General features: G+C 34.3%; 2 protein-coding genes across 16 annotated transcripts in view; both read left to right on the top strand.

Annotated features, from left to right (window-relative positions):
* The window catches only part of LOC127849330 (myosin-IIIb-like), an 83,651-nt gene that overhangs the window by 26,126 nt on the left and 36,704 nt on the right, over positions 1-20,821 (top strand). For all 14 annotated transcript variants that reach the window (XM_052382055.1, XM_052382053.1, XM_052382054.1 and 11 more), the window contains 10 exons: positions 454-558; positions 960-1,059; positions 5,617-5,693; positions 15,726-15,871; positions 16,259-16,324; positions 17,242-17,332; positions 17,616-17,771; positions 18,320-18,541; positions 19,167-19,250; positions 20,007-20,157. In XM_052382055.1, coding sequence (XP_052238015.1) covers positions 454-558; positions 960-1,059; positions 5,617-5,693; positions 15,726-15,871; positions 16,259-16,324; positions 17,242-17,332; positions 17,616-17,771; positions 18,320-18,541; positions 19,167-19,250; positions 20,007-20,157 — 1,198 coding nt within the window. The remainder of the gene's footprint in view (positions 1-453; positions 559-959; positions 1,060-5,616; positions 5,694-15,725; positions 15,872-16,258; positions 16,325-17,241; positions 17,333-17,615; positions 17,772-18,319; positions 18,542-19,166; positions 19,251-20,006; positions 20,158-20,821) is intronic.
* Positions 6,837-13,292, top strand: LOC127849338 (uncharacterized). 2 transcript variants are annotated; one of them, XM_052382068.1, is made up of 4 exons: positions 6,837-6,928; positions 11,292-11,463; positions 12,079-12,227; positions 12,417-13,292. In XM_052382068.1, exons 2-4 carry the CDS (start codon positions 11,357-11,359, stop codon positions 12,590-12,592), a joined length of 432 nt encoding a protein of 143 aa, XP_052238028.1. In that variant the 5' UTR covers positions 6,837-6,928; positions 11,292-11,356; the 3' UTR covers positions 12,593-13,292. The 2 variants fall into 2 exon arrangements, with proteins under 2 accessions (XP_052238028.1, XP_052238029.1); XM_052382069.1 differs by lacking the exon at positions 6,837-6,928 and adding an exon at positions 6,981-7,392.

Raw genomic sequence — 20,821 nt, 5'->3', positions numbered from 1 at the left:
AATGTTACAGTATGCAGAGAAGTATAAATAATGTTACATTATGCAGAGGAGTATAAATAATGTTACAGTATGCAGAGAAGTATAAATAATGTGACAGTATGCAGAGGAGTATAAATAATGTTACAGTATGCAGAGGAGTATAAATAATGTTACAGTATGCAGAGAAGTATAAATAATGTTACAGTATGCAGAGAAGTATAAATAATGTTACAGTATGCAGAGGAGTATAAATAATGTGACAGTATGCAGAGAAGTATAAATAATGTGACAGTATGCAGAGAAGTATAAATAATGTTACAGTATGCATTTTTTTGCAATCCTAGCTGAAATGTACTTATTTAAAGTTGTTTACAATTCAAAAAGGTGTATTTATAATACATTGTTAAATCAGAATGATGTGCATTAAATATAGCATAGTAGTAAAATTCCCATTTTTTGTTTTTTTCATTACAGTATTGCTCGAGGGGATCAGTAACTGACCTGGCAAAAAGTCTGGTGGAAAAAGGGCAGAAAATGGATGAACAACTCTTGGCTTTCATATTAAAAGAAACCATATCTGTAAGTTACTAAGAACATGGGTTATTTTGGCTTGAATTTTCTATACAAAAACAATATAGTGTCATGGTTCTTTGAAAAGAGTACTTTTGTTTTTGTTTTGTTTTTATCATTAAATAGTTTATAACAACTCTTGTAGCAAATTTAACAGTTAATGAAGTTTATAACTTATCATATTAAAACAAAATCTTTTGTTTCGACTTATGTTGAAATTGAGCTTGAGCTCAAATGTCAATATTTACTAAATGTATCTGTTCACGTTCTATACCTGGAATACAAAGTTGATTAAATGCAACAAATATATTTTCCCATGATTTTTTTATGTTGTAGTAATTGCTTATTAATAATAAATATGATTTTTTTGTGTAGAGTTTATTTTAATGTTTCAATTCAATTTGTTTTAGGTGCTGCATTTCCTTCATAAAAATCACATTGTACATCGTGATGTTAAGGGACATAATATCCTTTTAACAGAAAATGGAGGCATAAAATTAGTGGATTTTGGTAAGAATTTTATTGTTATGCTATCAAAACAGTGTTTTTAATATTTTAAGCTCAGTTTTTTACCACATATTGAACCAAACAGTTAACCATTTCTTTGACCATGTATTGAACCGCACAGTTAAACATTTCTTTTACCACATATTAAACCATACAGTTAAATATTTCTTTGACCATGTGTTGAACCAAACAGTTAACCATTTCTTTGACCATATATTGAACCATACAGTTAACCATTTATTTGACCACATATTGAACCAAACAGTTAACCATTTCTTTGACCACAAATTGAACCATACAGTTAACCATTTCTTTAACCACATATTGAACCATACAGTTAACCATTTTTTTGACCACATATTGAATCATACAGTTAAACATTTCTTTGACCACGTGTTGAACCAAACAGTAAACCATTTCTTTGACCACAAATTGAACCATACAGTTTACCATTTCTTTGACTACATATTGAACAAAACAGTTAACCATTTTGCTTACCACATATTGGACCAAACAGTTAACCATTTCTTTGACCACATACTGAACCAATCAATTAGCCATTTCTTTGACCACATATTGAACCAAACAGTATACCATTTCTTTGACCACATATTGAACCAAACAGTTTACCATTTCTTTGACCACATATTGAACCATACAGTTAACCATTTCTTTTACCACATATTGAACCAAACAGTTTACCATTTCTTTTACCACATATTGAACCATACAGTTAACCATTTCTTTTACCACATATTGAACCAAAAAGTTTACCATTTCTTTTACCACATATTGAACCAGACAGTTTACCATTTCTTTGACCACATATTGAACCATACAGTTAACCATTTCTTTAACCACATATCGAACCAAACAGTTAACAATTTATTTGACCATGTATTGAACCATATAATTAACCATTTGTTTGACCACATATTGAACAAATCAGTGTCACCAGGTCGAATTTTGAAACAAGTTATGACCACTTTAGGGGAAATATTTATAACTCAAGCTTAATAAAACTTCGTCAGAATGTTTATCTTGACAATATCTGGGCCAACTTTTAATATGGGCCAGGTGGGTTCAAAAACTACTTAACCTTGTCAAATCATTTTCAGAACTTGTTTCGACTCTAGAAGCCATATGTATGACTCAGTCTTGTTGAAACTTGGTCAGGATGTTTGTCTTGACAATTTTAAGTCTATATAACGCTCAAAATCAATGAAAATTTGTAAAGTATTTCGTAAAATAAAGTTAACACCTAAACAATCAGTGTTTTTATAGCAATAGCCACAATTTCAATGCTAGATGTGGTATGATTGCATAGATTTTTGTAGATACAAAATGCTCGTTTTTATTTATTTGTGACAATTAATTCCAATTTAATTTCCCGCAAATATATCTATTCATAAGACACATGAACACTAAAATGGTACCATGTTAATGTTCATGTGTCGTATGAATAAATATCGTTGCGGGAAATAAAAATGGAATTAAATATGCACAACAATAATACAAACGAGAATGTTGTACCTACAAACATCTATTTTACCAGACCACATCTGGCGTTGAAATTTTGGCAATTGCCATAAGAAACACTGATTTTTAATTGTTTAACTTTATTTTACAAAAGATTGTACGAAATTTTCGTTGATTTTGATTAGAAATGGGGCTTTAAAGGCCATGTTTGAATCTGGGTCAAGTGGGGACAAAAACTAGATCATCAAGTTTTATTTATAGATGTCCATGTACTCAGTGGAGCGCTTAACGGCCATCATGGCATTGTTGTTTATACAACAAAATTCAAAAATTGCTATTTTAGCTCCCTTATCTTATTTTCACTTAATCTTCAAAAAATTGTTTAGATCAAGAGTGAAAGGCACAAGTGATTTGATTAAACAATCCTATACTCCTAACCTTAGTTGCAATAATTCAACTACCAACTATTGATCCTCCGGGTGAGCTGTACATATGTACCCAAAAAGCTCATAGCATTCAAGAAGAACTACTCCTAACCTTGGGTTATGCTACAACGATTTATGAAAGAAATATATTCTAGCAAGATTTTATTTACTATGAGAACTTTATTTTTCTAAACTTTGTTTATCTTTTCACAGCATACATTTTCAAAAGTGTATCAATGATATTGTGTCAAATTCATTAATAAAATGGAGCAAATATTGTCAGATTCTATAGGAAAGAAGTATTGTGTTATGTAATAATAATTATAAATAAAGTATGTGTAACCATCATGAAATTTAATAATAAATATCCCACCATCACAATGTGACATGAAATATCTTTAGAATTCTGTACACAAAGTCTTTTTATGTCCCCCACTATAGTAGTGGGGGACATATTGTTTTTGCCCTGTCTGTCTGTTGGTCTGTTGGTCTGTTGGTCTGTCTGTTTGCGCCAACTTTAACATTTTGCAATAACTTTTGCTATATTGAAGATAGCAACTTCATATTTGGCATGCATGTGTATCTCATGAAGCTGCACATTTTGAGTGGTGAAAGGTCAAGGTCAAGGTCATCCTTCAAGGTCAGAGGTCAAATATATGTGGCCAAAATCGCTCATTTTATGAATACTTTTGCAATATTGAAGATAGCAACTTGATATTTGGCATGCATGTGTATCTCATGGAGCTGCACATTTTGAGTGGTGAAAGGTCAAGGTCAAGGTCATCCTTCAAGGTCAGAGGTCAATCATATGTGGCCAAAATCGCTCATTTTATGAATACTTTTGCAATATTGAAGATAGCAACTTGATATTTGGCATTCATGTGCATCTCATGGAGCTGCTCATTTTGAGTGGTGAAAGGTCAAGGTCAAGGTCATCCTTCAAGGTCAGAGGTCAAATAAATGTGGCCCAAATCGCTTATTTTATGAATACTTTTGCAATATTGAAGATAGCAACTAGATATTTGGCATGCATGTGTATCTCATGGAGCTGCACATTTTGAGTGGTGAAAGGTCAAGGTCAAGGTCATCCTTCACAAGGTCAAGGTCATCCTACAATGTCAAACATCATATAGGGGGACATTGTGTTTCACAAACACATCTTGTTAAAATTAAATTTGAATTTAGTACATTCTGTTGTCAATAATGTGTACACATCATTTTAAGAAATCGTAAATTAAAGTATTGGACTTATAGACAGAAAAATAAAATATTTTATAATTTTTATAAGTATTATGTTGTTTTTTCTTGAAATGAATTTGTTTCTAAATAGTCTTTTGATCAGTCATTTATAATTCCAAGTGTATTTTTTTGTATTCTCTTTAATTCTCAGAATCAACTAATTAGCTATTTTAACATTTCATGTAAAGTACGTATAAAGAAAGCATAACGTTGGAATCGCCTGACCATGGCTGTTAATGACAGCCTTTTTTTTAAAACAGGTATTTTACTTTCAATTTTCTCTAAACCTCTTTGGAGAAAGTTGACAGCCAGTATAAAATTTACTGTGATATTTCATGATGACATGCAAGAAAAAAATCGTAATATGTTCATTAATGAGCGGTACAAAAATAGTCAGTTTAATTTCTGGATCAGGAAGTTTGTAAAGATGAAGAGATTTTGTTGCGGGGGATTTATGAAGTAATGAAGTATTAATACAGATTGATAGTTGATGGTGATCGATACTGTAATTGTAATGAGTTGTTTTTTGCTTAGCTGAGCGCGTTTTCTCTTTGTGGGCATGTCTTTTCATCCTTTGTATGTTGTTCATCAATGGTCAAATGTCATGCATTGTCCGTCTTCAACATTTGCATTTAGAACACGCTTGAGGCCACAGTTATGGCCCATTCTTTATGGAACTTGGCCAGAACAATTGTTCTTATGATAGCTGCAGGGCCCAGTTAGAATATGGTACTAGTACATTTAAAAATATGGCAGCCAGAGTGCTGGGCTGTTTTCCTGATATTGCTATAGTGAATTCTTGTGAACACTCTTGAAGACACATTTTTGCCAAATTGTCATTAACCCTATACCACTTAGATACATATTTTGGCACATTTGTACTTCCTAAGAAATTTAATTTAATTAAAGGCCTTTCTTACTAGATCCAAGTTTCAAAGGTTTCAGTTCCAACCCTTAGATACTGATGAGCAGCAAACAGCATAAAACCTGAACAAACTACGAGTTACTTGCAGGCTGTTTTGGTTTTATGCTGTTTGCACATAGCCATTTTCACTTTGTTTCTGAGTGGGAAAGGTTTAAACTTAATAAGAACCAGTTATTTAAGGCATGTAAAAAGGTCTGGGTAAAAGAAAGGTCAGATGACAAATTTCTTACACAGACATCCCAAAAACTTAAATGAGCAACTCAGTTTCTTTTGGTCTGATGTGAGCAACCAAGGGCCTTTGATTCTCTCGTGTAATCCTTTGGTATTAGCTAGAATATTCAAATAATAGGTGCATTTTTGTAAATATTGTATAAGTATATCTTGATTTTTTATTAAATTTAAAAGCAACAAATTTCAATAATAAAATTTGAACTTTAACTTCATAAATTAAAAAAAAATGAACACAATGTCTATTATTGTGGTCCGTTCCAGGGGTCTCTGGGGAGAATTCCTCCACATACGGGAGAAAGAAGACATCAGTAGGAACCCCATACTGGATGGCCCCCGAGGTAGGACCTCTATTTGTTAGTCTGTATGTCTGGAAAGGTGTTTGTGTATCCATTTCATGGCCTGTCAGTATTCTCAAGATTGTAAGCGAACGTCTTCTTGTAGATTTTGAGCAAACTTCTACTTGTAAATGTAAATATGTTGAAGGCTATTCCAACCATCAGTTTTTGCAGCAACAACTCTCTAGAACTGCTACAATCAAAACCTCAAGCCTATTTTCCTGTTGCTCAAATATAACTGAGCAAGCCCTCAACTCTGACCAAATAATGTTGCCATGGCATTGTTGATATAGTATCTGCCTAGCAACCGGGAGGTCAAGAGTTCGATCCCCACTTAGGAAGCATTTTTTAGACCTCCCCCATAGACATCAAGGTCTGGTTCTTGTCTGTGTAACTGGACTTGTGAGTCGTTCTAAATGGACTTGAGAGTCGTTCACATGAGTAGTAAGTTCTTTAAATGCAATCGAGGTAAAATAATAGGTTTAAACTAAACTAACTCTTACCTGTAATTTATTATTTAGCTACATGTTGCCTATAAATGTCTGTCTGTTAACCCTTTACCACTTAGATACGTATTTAACCCATTGCCACTTAGATACATATTTAACCCTTTACCACTTAGATACGTATTTAACCCTTTACCACTTAGATACATATTTAACCCTTTACCACTTAGATACATATTTAACCCTTTACCACTTAATATGTATTTAACCCTTTACCACTAAGATACGTATTTTGACGCATTTGTAGTACCTAAGATAGTTACATTTAATAAAAGACCTTTCTTACTATATTCAAGTTTTAAAGGTCAACAGAAGAAATCTGACTAACTGTTCATTTTTTATAAAGTAATACCATATTATAACAACAAAGTAAAAAAATAAAATTAAAAAAAAAAGTTAGAGCTAAAAAAACGATGATTTTGATGATCGGGAATTTCCGTAACGCGTTCGGCAATTTCCGCCGCTATTTTACCCCGATGACGTATGTGTGCACCACTGCGCATGACGAATATTCCCATGTTATGTACAGTATGCACTGAAGCATGCAAATTTCCCTCAAAACTTCAAGGATTACAAGACTGTGTTGATCATCCTGATGCAGTGCCAACTTTGTTCCCTGACACGGACAACTTTAAGGCATTACAGCCGAAAGCCCTAAGGCCAGACGAGTTAGGAGCCCCCAAACGGAAACGTGACAACTATGGTGCTTTTTCCAAGAGAAATCGCAAAACGGTAAGAACTTAATTAATAAGGTCAATGATCAGATATGCATCTTAATACCACAAGTTCTATGTTATTTCAAAAAGCTCAAACACTGACAATGTAAAAAATACTTTTGAATTAAAAATCATTGTATGTAGTTAGAATAGTTGGCAGCTAGTAACCAAACTGACTTTGGCAGTACGGCAAGATCTAATTATTTATTGTAAGTGTTTTGACAGGCATCAGTTTGAAATCGACACATTTCGATCTTAATACAAATGTGTATCTATCTAAATATACTGCTAGTCGACACAATTAGCATTTCAAGCAGTGGACACTGTTGAGTCCATTTCCTGGGAAGAACCAGTACTTGGTGTCTATGGAGGAGATAATGAGAAAGCTCCCTGAGTAGGGAGCGAACCCAGGAACTCCCGATCGCTAGACGGACACCGCATCCACTACACCACCGTGACCTCTTACTGTTTTCCACCACGGTTAATTTAGCTCAAGTTCTAATGTAAAGCAGTTGCTGACAAGCCATATTTTCTACCTATTTACCAAAAATTCAATTAATAATGTGTTGCTTATCTTTTTATTGTTTAAAATGTGAAAACGCAAGGGCTTTTTAGTAAATACAATCAGACTTCCAATAATGTATTAATGCTGGTTTAGAAAAAGAGATGATAAGTTAGAAATAGTGTGCCATTTAACTGTTAAAAGAATAAAAAAGAAATTTGAATTAGTAGCCGACAGGTGTTTTATTATTTATATACCATTTATTCTTCATGTAGTGTAAATCATAAAATGCATCTTGATTTTTTTGTGTTTTCATAAATTGAACAGCAACTGATTCTAGTACTTAGTAGCTGATGGCTATTTAGGCTACTGGTAGTGCCATGATAATTTAAATAACAGTTCAATTTCAGTCTTCAGGGTAATATATTTAGCCAAAATCATTGTTCTATATTAGAAACAGGAGAAAAATCCAATAGCCTGACTATATAAATTATTAATTTCTAGAAGCCCAAATAACATCTTACCAGACCCGGGATGTCTGGCTTATAATTTAAGACTGAATAAATGTTATATTTTCAAATTAATATTGTTACATGCATTAATTGCATTGGAAACAGTTTTCAGTGTAATAAACTCATTTTGCTCCTTATGGGCTTTAGCCATTTTGAGATTTCATTATAGCATTCAATGTACTAAAGATGTGTTGTTTGATTAATTTCTGAAGTGGAAAAAAGAAAAACATGTAGTTTTACTATTATGAATACAAAGATTACTTTATTTTACAATTTTGTGTTACAAATCTTGTAGAAAATAAATGACAGCATTATAATATGTGTAAAATTAAATAAGCTTTTTTCGGGTTATCATTTTTATATTTTATTTATAAAGTTGCTTCAATTAGGTGGTTTCTGTACAAAATAAGTTGGTCACTAAACTAGCTGAATTTTTGCAAATCACCATGCCAACAAGGCACCAAGTTGGCAGAATGTGGTGATTACCGGAATAAACCCCCTTCGGAAGAAACCCCCTTCGCTAAAAACGGCAGGGCGGAAGAAACCCCCTTTCATAGTTTGCATACGCGGAAGAAACCCCCTCGCTAGTTGTGCATACGCGGAACAAACCCCCTTCGAGTTTTCAGACAGGCGGAATAAACCCCCTTCGTGTTTTCAGACAGGCGGAATAAACCCCCTTCCTAAGTGTTAAGTCTTGCCCTTGAACATGTCGGCGGCATGGTGTGCTCTGTCACTGACTTCACTACGGTGAGCTGAAACATAAAGCATACATATTGATGAAACAGGTCAATCGTTTTACTTATAATATCAAGTACTTATTCATTTGTCCGAGCCTTTAAAAAAATGTTAATATGACTAATATAGCTATACTCAGATGTGACGAATTGGAATTTTATGCAAAATTAATATTATATAAAAATAATCGCAATACATGGGTTTTGTAGAAAAAGACTCATTTATTTTTGAGTATAAGTACATGGTATAATATTACTTACCTCTAGATCAGTGGTAGCAATAGCACGGCATTTCTGTGAACCCCGTTGGTCACACTCCCAACGCTGGCTAACCGCTGACTTTGCTTTCTTCGTGTAGCAGTACCCCTAGTAACACAACTTCTGCCCACCCTTGTTGTTCTTGATGATCTCCATTATTGATATATTCGAAATACCAACGATGTGTATATATATACATACCAATTAATCGAGCAAATGTAATTTAAAAAAACTGTACATAACTTCACACGAGCCGCAAAGGCGCCGATCATGACACAACTTCTCATCATTATCAACAATAGCCGGTACATTAAAGGACCTTTTATATAATTAAATGCAGGTGCGAATATCTATTTCCAAACTGTTATGTGCTGAGTAAAGAGGTGTACCGGCTGTTTTTTCACAAGTTGTTAATGATGAGATGCTCGTGTGAATTTGTCTTGCACGCGTTTCAGTGAGATTATACCATTTTATATGCGTTAACTTGTACTTGATTGATAAAAATAACAAACACACAAAATTAGCGCCCAGAGCCGATAGTGACGAAGATATTTCGTACATATTTTCCTATAATAACCGAAGCATTCGTCTTTAAAAAAAATTGAATCATGCAAAAAAACGTGCTTCCCGAGATCTTTCTGAAAATAAAAGTGAATTTCTGTAAACAATTACCGTGCGTTTAAATGTAACTAAATTGTCTGGAAGGGGGTTTGTTCCGTTATGGAAGGGGGTTTATTCCGCCTGTCTGAAAACTCGAAGGGGGTTTGTTCCGCGTATGCACAACTAGCGAGGGGGTTTCTTCCGCGTATGCAAACTATGAAAGGGGGTTTCTTCCGCCCTGCCGTTTTTACCGAAGGGGGTTTCTTCCGGAGGGGGTTTCTTCCGTACACCGAATGTGGTGTATTACCACCCTACAGCTGCCATAAATCAAGCTGGTGTCATAAAATAGATGGTCCTCTTTGTTTCTGTAAAGTCAAGTATTGTTATCAGTGATCTACTGTTATCAATTGTATTTGGCGCAGACAGTAATAAAACAAGCAGATTATCAGACTGCAGTAATCATAACAACTGAATATACAACATACTGCACTAGTAGATAGAACAGTATTTATAAATAGAATAGGAAATAAATTGCAAAAAATATAAATAACATTTTAATTTTGAACAACAGCAAAAAATATAAATAACATTTTAATTTAGAACAACAATCTACACTTTTATTCTTGTCTCTTGTCTTTATGCTTTCTTTTAATTTAAACACTGTATTATTTTAATTGGGATATTTTTTTATATATTGTATTTATTTAGTTTGACAAATTATAATTAAAACAGATACTTGCATAAATACTGGCATCATTTAAATACATTTCTTCAAAACTTGATTTTTTTATTAATTAAAAAACAAATCCTCATGAAATGAGCTATAATGCTGCGCATGGACACAGTTTTAAAATACAGTTAAAATGAAAAAAAACAACAACCATTTTTAATGAAATAGTCATGGAAAATTGCTTACCGGTATAAAGCTTTAATTAAAGATACTAATACTATATTGCAAAAATAAATGTAGATCATGAAATGAATAGTTTTGTTTGAGAAAATCACCAAAATGATGTCCATTCCCTGTTTGATGTCTTATTCTCAATTCACATAATACAGTGTTTTTAGAACACATCATGACTTGCAGTTGACCCCTTTTGATTTTGAGGTCACTAGGTCAAAGGTCAAGGTCATGGTGACCCCAAATAGTAAAATGGTTTCCGGATGATAACTCAAGAACGCATACGCCTAGGATCATGAAACTTAATGGGTAGATTGATAACGACTCGCAGATGACCCCTATTGATTTTGAGGTCACTAGGTCAAAGGTCAAGGTTATGGTGACCCAAAATAGTAAAATGGTTTTCGGATGATAACTCAAGGACGCATATGCCTAGGATCATGAAACTTCATAGGTAGATTGATCATGACTCGCAGATGACCCCTATTGATTTTGAGGTCACAAGGTCAAAGGTCAAGGTCACGGTGACCCGAAATAGTTAAATGATTTTCGGATGATAACTCAAGAACGCTTTTGCCTAGGATCATGACACTTTATAGGTGCATTGATCGTGACTCGCAGATGACCCCTATTGATTTTCAGGTCACTAGGTCAAAGGTCAAGGTCACAGTGACAAAAAACGTATTCACACAATGGCTGCCACTACAACGGACAGCCCATATGGGGGGCATGCATGTTTTACAAACAACCCTTGTTTCATTTACATTTATCGGATTATATATTTAACATCCGATTAATGTAAATGAAATGATTATGAAATTTTGTTCAATGACATGTGTTGCCATGAAAGTTGGACTATTACTTGTCTTTAGGCTCGAAGGCGCACAAGGAATTACTGTTGGTCATCGGAAGCAAGCGTCTTCTCTCTGACATTCGCATGCTGTCACCAGCTGAACAGACCTCGATGCTGGAGGCTCAACACAAGGTGGTCTGCCAATTTGCGCCAAAATTTGTCTGCTTTTCATACGCAGCAATGAAACAGAGGTATGAATTGTGATCGATTAATATTATATTTACAGAAGAGTTAGCGCAGGCATGTTGTTTTTGTCTTTCATAGTCCAGTGGTAATAATTTATAAAACTACAACTTTAAGGCAAAAATTAGTTTATTTCCTACACGATTGATAAATATTTGTGCAAGTTTAATGAGAACAACATTTGATTATGATGCAGTTTGGTTTTTTTTACATTCGGCATTGGTTGCGGAAATTCTAACAACCAAAAATATGATCTTTAATTCGAGTAAAATTAATATCCTAGTTGACTAATAAACATTGTCATTTGCAGTTCATAAACCATCAAGTGCCCATGAGCATATGTCCATAATAAATATGCATTAGTTGTGAAAATGATTTTAGTTCCTTTTTATGCCCGTGAAGGTGGGCATATAGTGATCGCACTGTCCGTCTGTCTGTCTGTCTGAAATTCCGTCACACTTTGCGTTTAGGTTTCGAAAAATGTGGAAAAACACTTTGCGTTTAGGTTTAGAAGAATTTGGAAAAAGGGGGCATATGTCATCCTATGGTGACAAGCCTTGTTGTTATATGAAATAGTAATTGTTTATATAATTTGTGATTAAAGGCTATTTTTTGTAATCCAGATTGCATCTGGCAGCCCTGCATTCCGTTTCTAATGCGCACAGGAAACATGCAGAGACGAAGAACGGCGAAAAGCGCTACAGGATTTCGTATCCAAAGTACAAGGCGGGACACCATGTCGTGAAACCTGTCAAAGAGGCCTGCAATTATGGTAATGGTCCTTCTAAGCAAAATAGAAAATTGGCATTCTAATATATAATATACAAAAACCTAACAGTGAAACTGACTAAGTTGACTGTTGTTGTTGTTTTTTATGCATAATATGTGTATTTTTATTTATTTGTTCAATGTGCATTGTTTAACCAAGTAGTAAAAAATAAATTGTTGATGCTTTTTTCAGATTATGTCACAGAGCTCATGGTTGAATTGCTGCAATTTAAACAACAGTTCAAGAGCACCCGGATTGCTAAGCAGGCATCTTCTTCCATTCTGTTCTCTCCACCACCATTAGCATCATCTGCGAAGAAAATTTTAAAGAATGAAGCAGTGCAGTTGCACCGCTCTAGGTTTAATTAATTACAGTAATTGGAAACAACTTGGCATGCCATTTGTCATGTATTGCTCCAGCTGGGTTTAGTGTACGTGCGTAAGGTGTCATCCCAGATTAGCCTGTGCCATATATGTTTGTAATTAATTAAAAAAATCCTCGCGCTGGAAAGATGGGACAAAGCGTGCGCAAAATATCTCGTCCCATATTAGCCTGTGTCCCTGATAAGACTGTGCAGACTCGACGTGAACACATGATATGCCCCAAGTTTTATATGACAATGTCTACGAATGTGCCCTTTTGACAAATTAGAACCTAGCTGAAGCACTGATCACGTATTGTTTCAAATTAACATAGCAACTACAATTATTTTTTTGAAAAATGTGAATGTATTATTTTGACAAATATGCTGTAATAATAGTTTTCCCATTGTGTGCTATACTGTTAGTATAAAAATGTTAATGTCAACACCTTTATTTTTAAATGTTGGGACCATGTAGTGTTTTTTGTGTGATAGTATTGGTCTGTAAAAGATGTTTTAAAAGTCATTTTGTTAAAGGTACTTAATTTGACTCCATGACAAGTTGTATTGCAACATTGTGCTAGTAAAGCTCATTTACTTATTCCGTCCAGTTTTCTAAAACTTGTCGTCAGGTTACAAGTTGTTCTGTTGTTGTGTCTGTGGTAATTTATATTTTTAGATGTTGCAATAAACTTGTATGCTACATATATATTGTTGTGTTGGAATGTTTTCTTCATTTCAAAAACATCGAGAGTAAAAATTTGACATGCTATTTCTCATTAATAATATTAAGTCACCTCGCTCGTGGAGAGTTTAGAAAAATTCAATTGCGTCATATTTATATAAAATCAAGACTAATTATTAAAAAATATTTATGAAAAAACAACAGAAATGAGATCATTCAAACTTTGAAGTGAATGTCGACATAAATGATATCAATTTACCATAAATAAAAAATCGTGTGCAGGGAACACATCGGGTTTCAACAAAATGGCCATGTCAGGATACTAGCAAAAGAAATAAAACATCTATTCTCGGTCATTTAGTATTAAATGACACGACCATTTACGTAAGAATTATTCATTTCAAATCAACATTATTTATTTCAACTAGTACGTTGTTGAAGTGTTGAACTTGAACGGTTAGTAAATTTGGACTGGCATTCGTACGTCGATCAGTTTCAGCGAATAATTATATCTTTTCAATGTGTCAATTATATTTGCCTGATTAAATTATAATTAAATACTTAAACAGTCAAGATGCGATGTCCTGTGGATGTGTACTATGAAAAATAAAAACACGTTATATGACGAACTTTAAAAAGACAAAAGCTGATACCATTTCCTTTGTTATGAACTCGTAGCTTGTGGTTAACTCATACGTCACTTCCGGTTGAAACAAAAATGTCGACTCGATCACGAAGTGCGAAAAATCGGCATAGTTATCGGCTGTATACTCGCTGAATACGATGATTTTAATCAAATTATGATATGGAAATGCATTTAAACGTTATAATCTCCCATAATATTGGTGTATTTCAGGATTTTTTTAATCGGGTCCGTTGATCTTTAAAGGCTCCATTTCCAACCCTTAGATATTGATAAGAAGCAAACCGCATAAAACCTGAACAGACTGTGAGTTACTCGCAGGCGGTTCTGGTTTTATGCTGTTTGCACATAGCCATTATCACTTTGCTTCTGAGTGGGAAAGAGTTAAGAGTACATTCCTCTGCTAATCCTTAGTCCATCTTCCATTTTGCTAAAAAATAATAAATTGAAAAGAACATACAATTTATTTATGAAACTTGGTATACATAACAAGTGTTGAGAGAAATATGTATTACTTTTATTTTTGCTAGATTATGTCAAACATCAGGCAACTAATACTAAAAATGGAATCATACAAAGTAATATTTTGTTTCTCAATGTAATTTAAGGGGCTTAATAATCACGTTTTGAAAAAAAAAGTTTCAGATTTGCAAATTTTCGTTGTTATGATATTTGTGAGGAAACAGTAATACTGAACATTTACCATGCTTTGAAATATCCATTATATGCATCTTTTGACGATTTACAAACCTGAAAATTGTAAAGCATTGCAATTTGGAAAGTTCTGTTGTTGTTCTTATATTTTGTGACACTACAAGGATTGCTTATATAAAGTATCAAATACATAATTCATTGTATTAGAACAGATGGCCGAGCGGTCAAAGCATTAGACTTTTATTCCAGTGGTCAGTGGCTCAAGCCCAGTTGAGGGTTACTTTTTTTCTGTCATTAATCATACTCTTGTTTTCTTTTACTGGAGCTTTTTAAATCCAATGTTTACATTTATCAATATAAAGCATTTAATGACACACTTCAATACATGCCTAAATCTGTGAAAAGGTCCCGTTAAGATGTTTTCATGAAACTTGATGTACACATACAAAGCAATCTGACGGTAATATGGAAAATCTTTTTAAAAATTATATGTCAATTGTCATGTGAATGCTTAAAAATGAATCTTTATATTCCTGTGCTAAATGGAAGTTGGATATAATTATGAAACTTGGCATGTGTACAGATAAAGAGCAATATGAAGGTATTTTTTAACCTGACTGGTAGGGTTGGCATTTTTTGTTATCAACCGGAAGGTGACTTCCTATATCATACTATAATGTAAACCCTTTACCACTTTAATAGATACATATTTTTACTCATTTGTAGTCCTTAAGAGAGATAAATTTATTTAAAGATATTTCTTACTAGATTAAAGTTTTAAAGGCTTCATTTCTAACCCTTATATACGGATGCGTAGCAAACAGCATAAAACCTGAACAGACTGCAAGTAACTCGCAGGCTGTTCTGGTTTTATGCTGTTTGCACATAGCCATTTTCACTTTGCTCTTAAGTGGGAAAGGGTTAAGCCCTTCCTCTGCTCATCATAAAATAAATGTAACTTTCTAAGGGACTACAAATGTTTGAAAATACATACTAAGTGGCAAAGGGTTAAATTAGAGGTCACAGATAAAGGGCAGTTAATGAAGGTAAAAGGTTTTCACCTGACTGGTAGGGGACTCGTGTATTGCGGGCATTTTTTTTTCAATCAGGAGGTAACTTCCTATGTCATACTATACAGTTAACACCTTATTTTGTTAGGTGATAGCGTGCGAGAGACAGTTGGACTACTCATACGACATTCGCTGCGATGTGTGGTCATTGGGCATCACTGCTATAGAGCTCCTTGACGGACAGCCACCAATGGCAGACAAACATCCAATGAGAGCCCTGTTTAAAATTCCCAGGTAAGACAAGTCCAAATCTTTATTTACGCTCCTTTGCATCAAAAACATAAGGATTATTAAAACTCTCTAGAGTCCATTTCATCTGAAGAACTCGTACCTGTTGTCTTTCCAGATCTAAAGAAAGGAAGATCTTTAGAGTGGACATCCAACCAGTTACCTCCAGTCCCAACAGGCTAATCAGGGACGACACTTTCCACCTAAACTGGAATTTTGCTAAGAAGAGACTGTCTTTAAACAAAAAATATCATAAAAGCAGAATGTGTCATCCCTTGTTAGCCTGTCAGGCACTTTACGCGCATGCATTAAACCTCCTTTTCAAAGAGCACGGTCCATTTGTTAGCCATCTGCCTATCACTGAACTTAATCTGTTATTTATTTTCTTGACAGAAATCCCCCACCCACAATGAAGCACCCAGAACAATGGTCAGAAACATGTAAAGACTTCATATCCAGGTATCTTGATGTGTGGAAACAAACAGTTCATAATGCAACATCATTTTTGGTTATGGACCTCCTTGCTGATAACTTGTCGTTTTTGTCACCTACCGGTTTCACCGAAGGGGACTTATGGTTTGCGCTCAGTCTGTCAGTCTATCTGTCTGTCACTCTTTTCTGGATCCTGCGATAACTTTAAAAGTTCTTCATATTTATTCATGAAACTTGAAACATGGATAGATAACAATATGGACATTATGAACGTCATTTCATTTTGTTCTTAAGTCAAGAATTATGGTTGCTATGGCAACAAATAGACTAGAAATACAGCTGAAAATGGTGGTTTTCTGGATCCTGCGATAACATTTAAAGTTCTTCATATTTTTTTCATGAAACTTGAAACATGGATAGATGGCAATATGGACATTATGCACGTCATTTCATTTTGTTCCAACGTCAAAAAGTTTGGTTGCTATGGCAACAAATAAAAAAAATAAGTTATCTGACAATGGTGCAATTTCTGACAATGGTTGAGCTGGTAGGGGACATATATTGCTTGGCAATAGTCTTGTTATTCCTGTTACAGGAGAGGTCATGTTAAGGAAATAATGCGCTTTTTATCAATTTATGTAGCCATGAAATGTTTCTCTTCAAATTAATGAAAGTAAAAAAATAATTTTCCCTAAAATAAGGGGATTCCCAAGAATTGTAGCATTTACAGACAAGGCACTATTTTCTCCACAACGGAGAGCATGGCTGAAACAACATTTTTTTCACCAAAAGGATTGCAATGCCAAAAATGGCTCTTCCTATTTGTATAAGTTCTACACAAACCATCCAATTTTTTATCATGCCACTCTGGAACACTTGTATAAAATCTTGAGTAAACTCTTAAATTGAAATAATCAGTTTACAAAAAATTGAAATATTTCTAGATGTCTGACGAAGGATTATGAAGAGCGACCGTACATTTGGGATTTTCTGGAACATCCCTTCATCAAGCAGATTCCTGAGGATACTAAAGAGGTTACACAACACTGAGCTTTCCAGTACTGTAGGCTACATATCAATTGAATAAGTATTCAGTTTTAATTTAGCTATAATAAGTAAGTTTATGAAACAAATCTTCTATTCAGTTAAAAGGCCTCATACCTTGCAATTTACATAATCCTTGGTTTATTAAAAGACAATATTAGCCATTTTTTGTAAAAGAAAATCTCTGTCATTTATGACAACAAGTTTTATATAGCAAACAATCGATATCTGATTTGCATACTTAAAGCTAATCATTCTTTTCATATATTTGTAGCTGCGAGACCAGTTAGTTAAGCTTTCCTCAGAAGTGGAACGAGTTGTCAACGAACCTGACGTTACCACAAAGCAGGGACGTTTGAAGTCGCGTCGATCAAAACTCGGAGCACCTGCCACGACTGATGATCTCACACATCTGGAGATTCTAGACGAGGTTTGAAACCGGTGTACACCGAGCCCTTTCATGCTCAAATACACATTTTGATGCATTTAGTGGCCCCTTAGAAAATTAAATTAATGCCCTTTTTTTTACCATATTTAAGTTTCATTAAAGGCTTCATTTCCAACTGTTATATACTGATGAGCAGAAAAAAAACGTTAAAACCTGAACAGACTGCGAGTTACAGTGTTTTGTGCTAGTTGCATATATAGCCATTTTCACTTTGCATGTGAAAGGGAAAGACTTTAGGAATTCATTGATAAGTTAAAATAGCTTTTCTGAATTGTACATGGGTTATTGTAACAGTATAATCTAAAAACACACACCTAGAGGTGACCTTAATAGTTGCTTATAAATACAAAAAAGCCTTGCTTTGTTAGATGTGTAAGAAAACACCTTTTGTATACAACTGACCACAACAGTGGTTAGCTCAACAATTCACCAGTCACTATTCACTCTCCACCAGACGGTGAACCTGGTTTTAATTATCCAAACATAGACTTTTTGTATCAGAAATAAATATTTTATTTTTTCATCCACAGGAATCTATTGTAGCGCAATTGTACACACGTTATGGCCAGGGTCTCATCTACACTTATATTGGTGACATTCTCCTGGCCGTGAATCCTTTCTCTCCCATGACGATCTACAATGAGGAACACTCTCATAGGTACATGCATGCAGCCAAGGGGGACAATCCTCCGCATATCTTCGCCATCGCAGACCAGGCATACCAGATGATGGTCCATCAGAAAAAACATCAGGTGTGTTGCTCTTGTATGGTTTGCTTTTAGCTACAGAAACTCATCTTCAGTATCAGCATCTTTATGATTAGCAGCAGGAGCAACATCATCAGCAGCATTTTTATCAGCAGCAGCATCAGCATAATCATCAGCAACATTGTCATAAACATCAGCATCTCAATCCATTATGAAAAGTATCAATACTTTTTTAACCCTGTACCACTTAGATACGTATTTTGACGCGTTTGTATTCCCAAAGAAAGTTAAATTGAACGAAAGACCTTTCTTACTAGATTCAAGTTTTAAAGGCTTCATTTCCAACCCTTATATACTGATGAGCAGCAAACAGCATAAAACCTGAACAAACAGACTGTGAGTTACGCCCAGACTTTTCTGGTTTTATGCCGTTTGCACATAGCCATTTTTACTTTGCTTCTGAGTGGGAAAGGGTTTTGGGAAGAAATTAAAGACAAACTTCATCACCAAAACAGTCAGCAAAACTACTTAGCCTTTGTCTGATTTTAGTGCATAGTTATCAGTGGTGACTGGTGAGTCACCCAAACTCTACTCAGCCTTTGTCTGATTTTAGTGCATAGCTATCAGTGGTGAGTCACCCAAACTCTACTCAGCCTTTGTCTGATTTTAGTGCATCGTTATCAGTGGGGAGTCGGGGGCAGGCAAGACGGAGAGTGCAAACTTCCTTGTTCAGCAGCTCACACAACTTGGAAAGGTAAATCTATGTAATTGAGGAGTGATTGTACCCCATTTCTGTGCTTAAATGTTATCATTTATAAACAAAGTGATTTGTTGTAGGTTTTTTATATTTAGGAAATTGTAATAATTATTTTTTGGTATATAATAAAGGACAACTAGGTTCTAAGGGTGAAACTATGCAATGCTTTTGTTCAATCTCATTTACTAGAATATAAGTGAAAGCGATAATTCGCTGTTAAAATCAGCAAATGATAACAGTGAAAATTGTAGATAATTTTCACTGTATTACAGTGAAATGAGGTCAATAGTTGATGGCATGACTTCATGAGGCATTGAATAATTAAAGACAATGTATTGGGTTTTGGTAGATGATTCCTTTTTATTTATCTTTGATCATAGAACATAAACATTTTGTCTTCATGGCTGCATCGCTCATAAATAATATTTATTTATCTGATCACATGTGAATTAAAATCTACAGAAACCAGTAAATATCCTCATATCTAATACACTATTAAGGTGTAATAAAATAAAGTGAATTGCCTTATTCCCTCACTTCTTGAAGAAATTGATTTCGAGTTAATATCAATCAATTATGCATATACTAATATTAGCAATTTTAATTTGTTTGCGTTTAAATTCAATGACCACAAATATAGCTAAAATTTGCATTTATTGACATTTGTGGGTTTGTTTTATAGTCAATTCTTGCACACAGATTATGACCAAGCTAATTTGTCATGCTGTAATGCACAATGATATGAAATTTAAGGCCCCTAATCGAAACCTTGAAGAGAAGATCCTGCAGGTTAACCCCTTGATGGAAGCCTTTGGAAATGCCAAAACTGTCATCAATGACAACTCCAGCCGCTTTGGAAAATACCTGGAGATGTTCTTCACACATGCAGGAACTGTCACTGGGGGTGAGTTGGTGCCCTTAACCCATTTATGCCTAGTGGACTCTCCCGTCCTTCTAAATTGGATCAATTAACTTCCAAAATTAGGTATGTCTAGTATATTTATTTCTATATTTAGAATATTTCTTACAGAAATTCCTTTAAACAAATAGCACAGACCCTGATGAGACGCCATATCATACGGCGTCTCATCTGGGTTTACGCTGTTTGCCAAGGCCTTTTTTCTAGATGCTGGGCATAAATGGGTTAAAGGACCATTTTACTTGTATGATGTGTATTGCAATAATAGAAAAGTAACCTTCACTGAGATTTCTTAGAATACAGTCACGTCATTGTGAAATTTATAATAACTGAATTTGATAAAGGAAGTTAGTAAAAAATGATTTATAGACTTGCACATTAGAGAGAAAATATGCTCTAATCGCTATAACCTAAGCCTTTGGTGTGTCAATGAATATAGGTTACAGATAGTATTGTAAATAAGTACAAATTGTGCAATGGAAGCTGATTATTAAACAATATTTTTATATTGAAAAAAGAAGAGTAGATAAATGTTTTTATGCTCCCGGATCTATAGATTGGGGGTATATTGTTTTTGTCCTGTCTGTCTGTCTGTTTGTCTGTCTGTCATTCTGTCCCAAAACTTTAACCTTGGTTAAAGTTTGATTAC

This window comes from Dreissena polymorpha, chromosome 10, assembly GCF_020536995.1.
Source record: "Dreissena polymorpha isolate Duluth1 chromosome 10, UMN_Dpol_1.0, whole genome shotgun sequence".
Classification (NCBI taxonomy): domain Eukaryota; kingdom Metazoa; phylum Mollusca; class Bivalvia; order Myida; family Dreissenidae; genus Dreissena; species Dreissena polymorpha.
Note: the sequence above shows the minus strand (reverse complement) of the source record. Positions and strands in the feature narration are given on the sequence as shown.

Excerpts from the sequence above, each read along its gene's own strand:
- LOC127849338 (XM_052382068.1), top strand. The coding sequence starts at position 11,357 with ATGCTGTCACCAGCTGAACAGACCTCGATGCTGGAGGCTCAACACAAG. Across the intron at positions 11,464-12,078 it reads TACGCAGCAATGAAACAGAG|ATTGCATCTGGCAGCCCTGC; the intron begins GTATGAATTGTG and ends TTTGTAATCCAG. Across the intron at positions 12,228-12,416 it reads CAAAGAGGCCTGCAATTATG|ATTATGTCACAGAGCTCATG; the intron begins GTAATGGTCCTT and ends TGCTTTTTTCAG.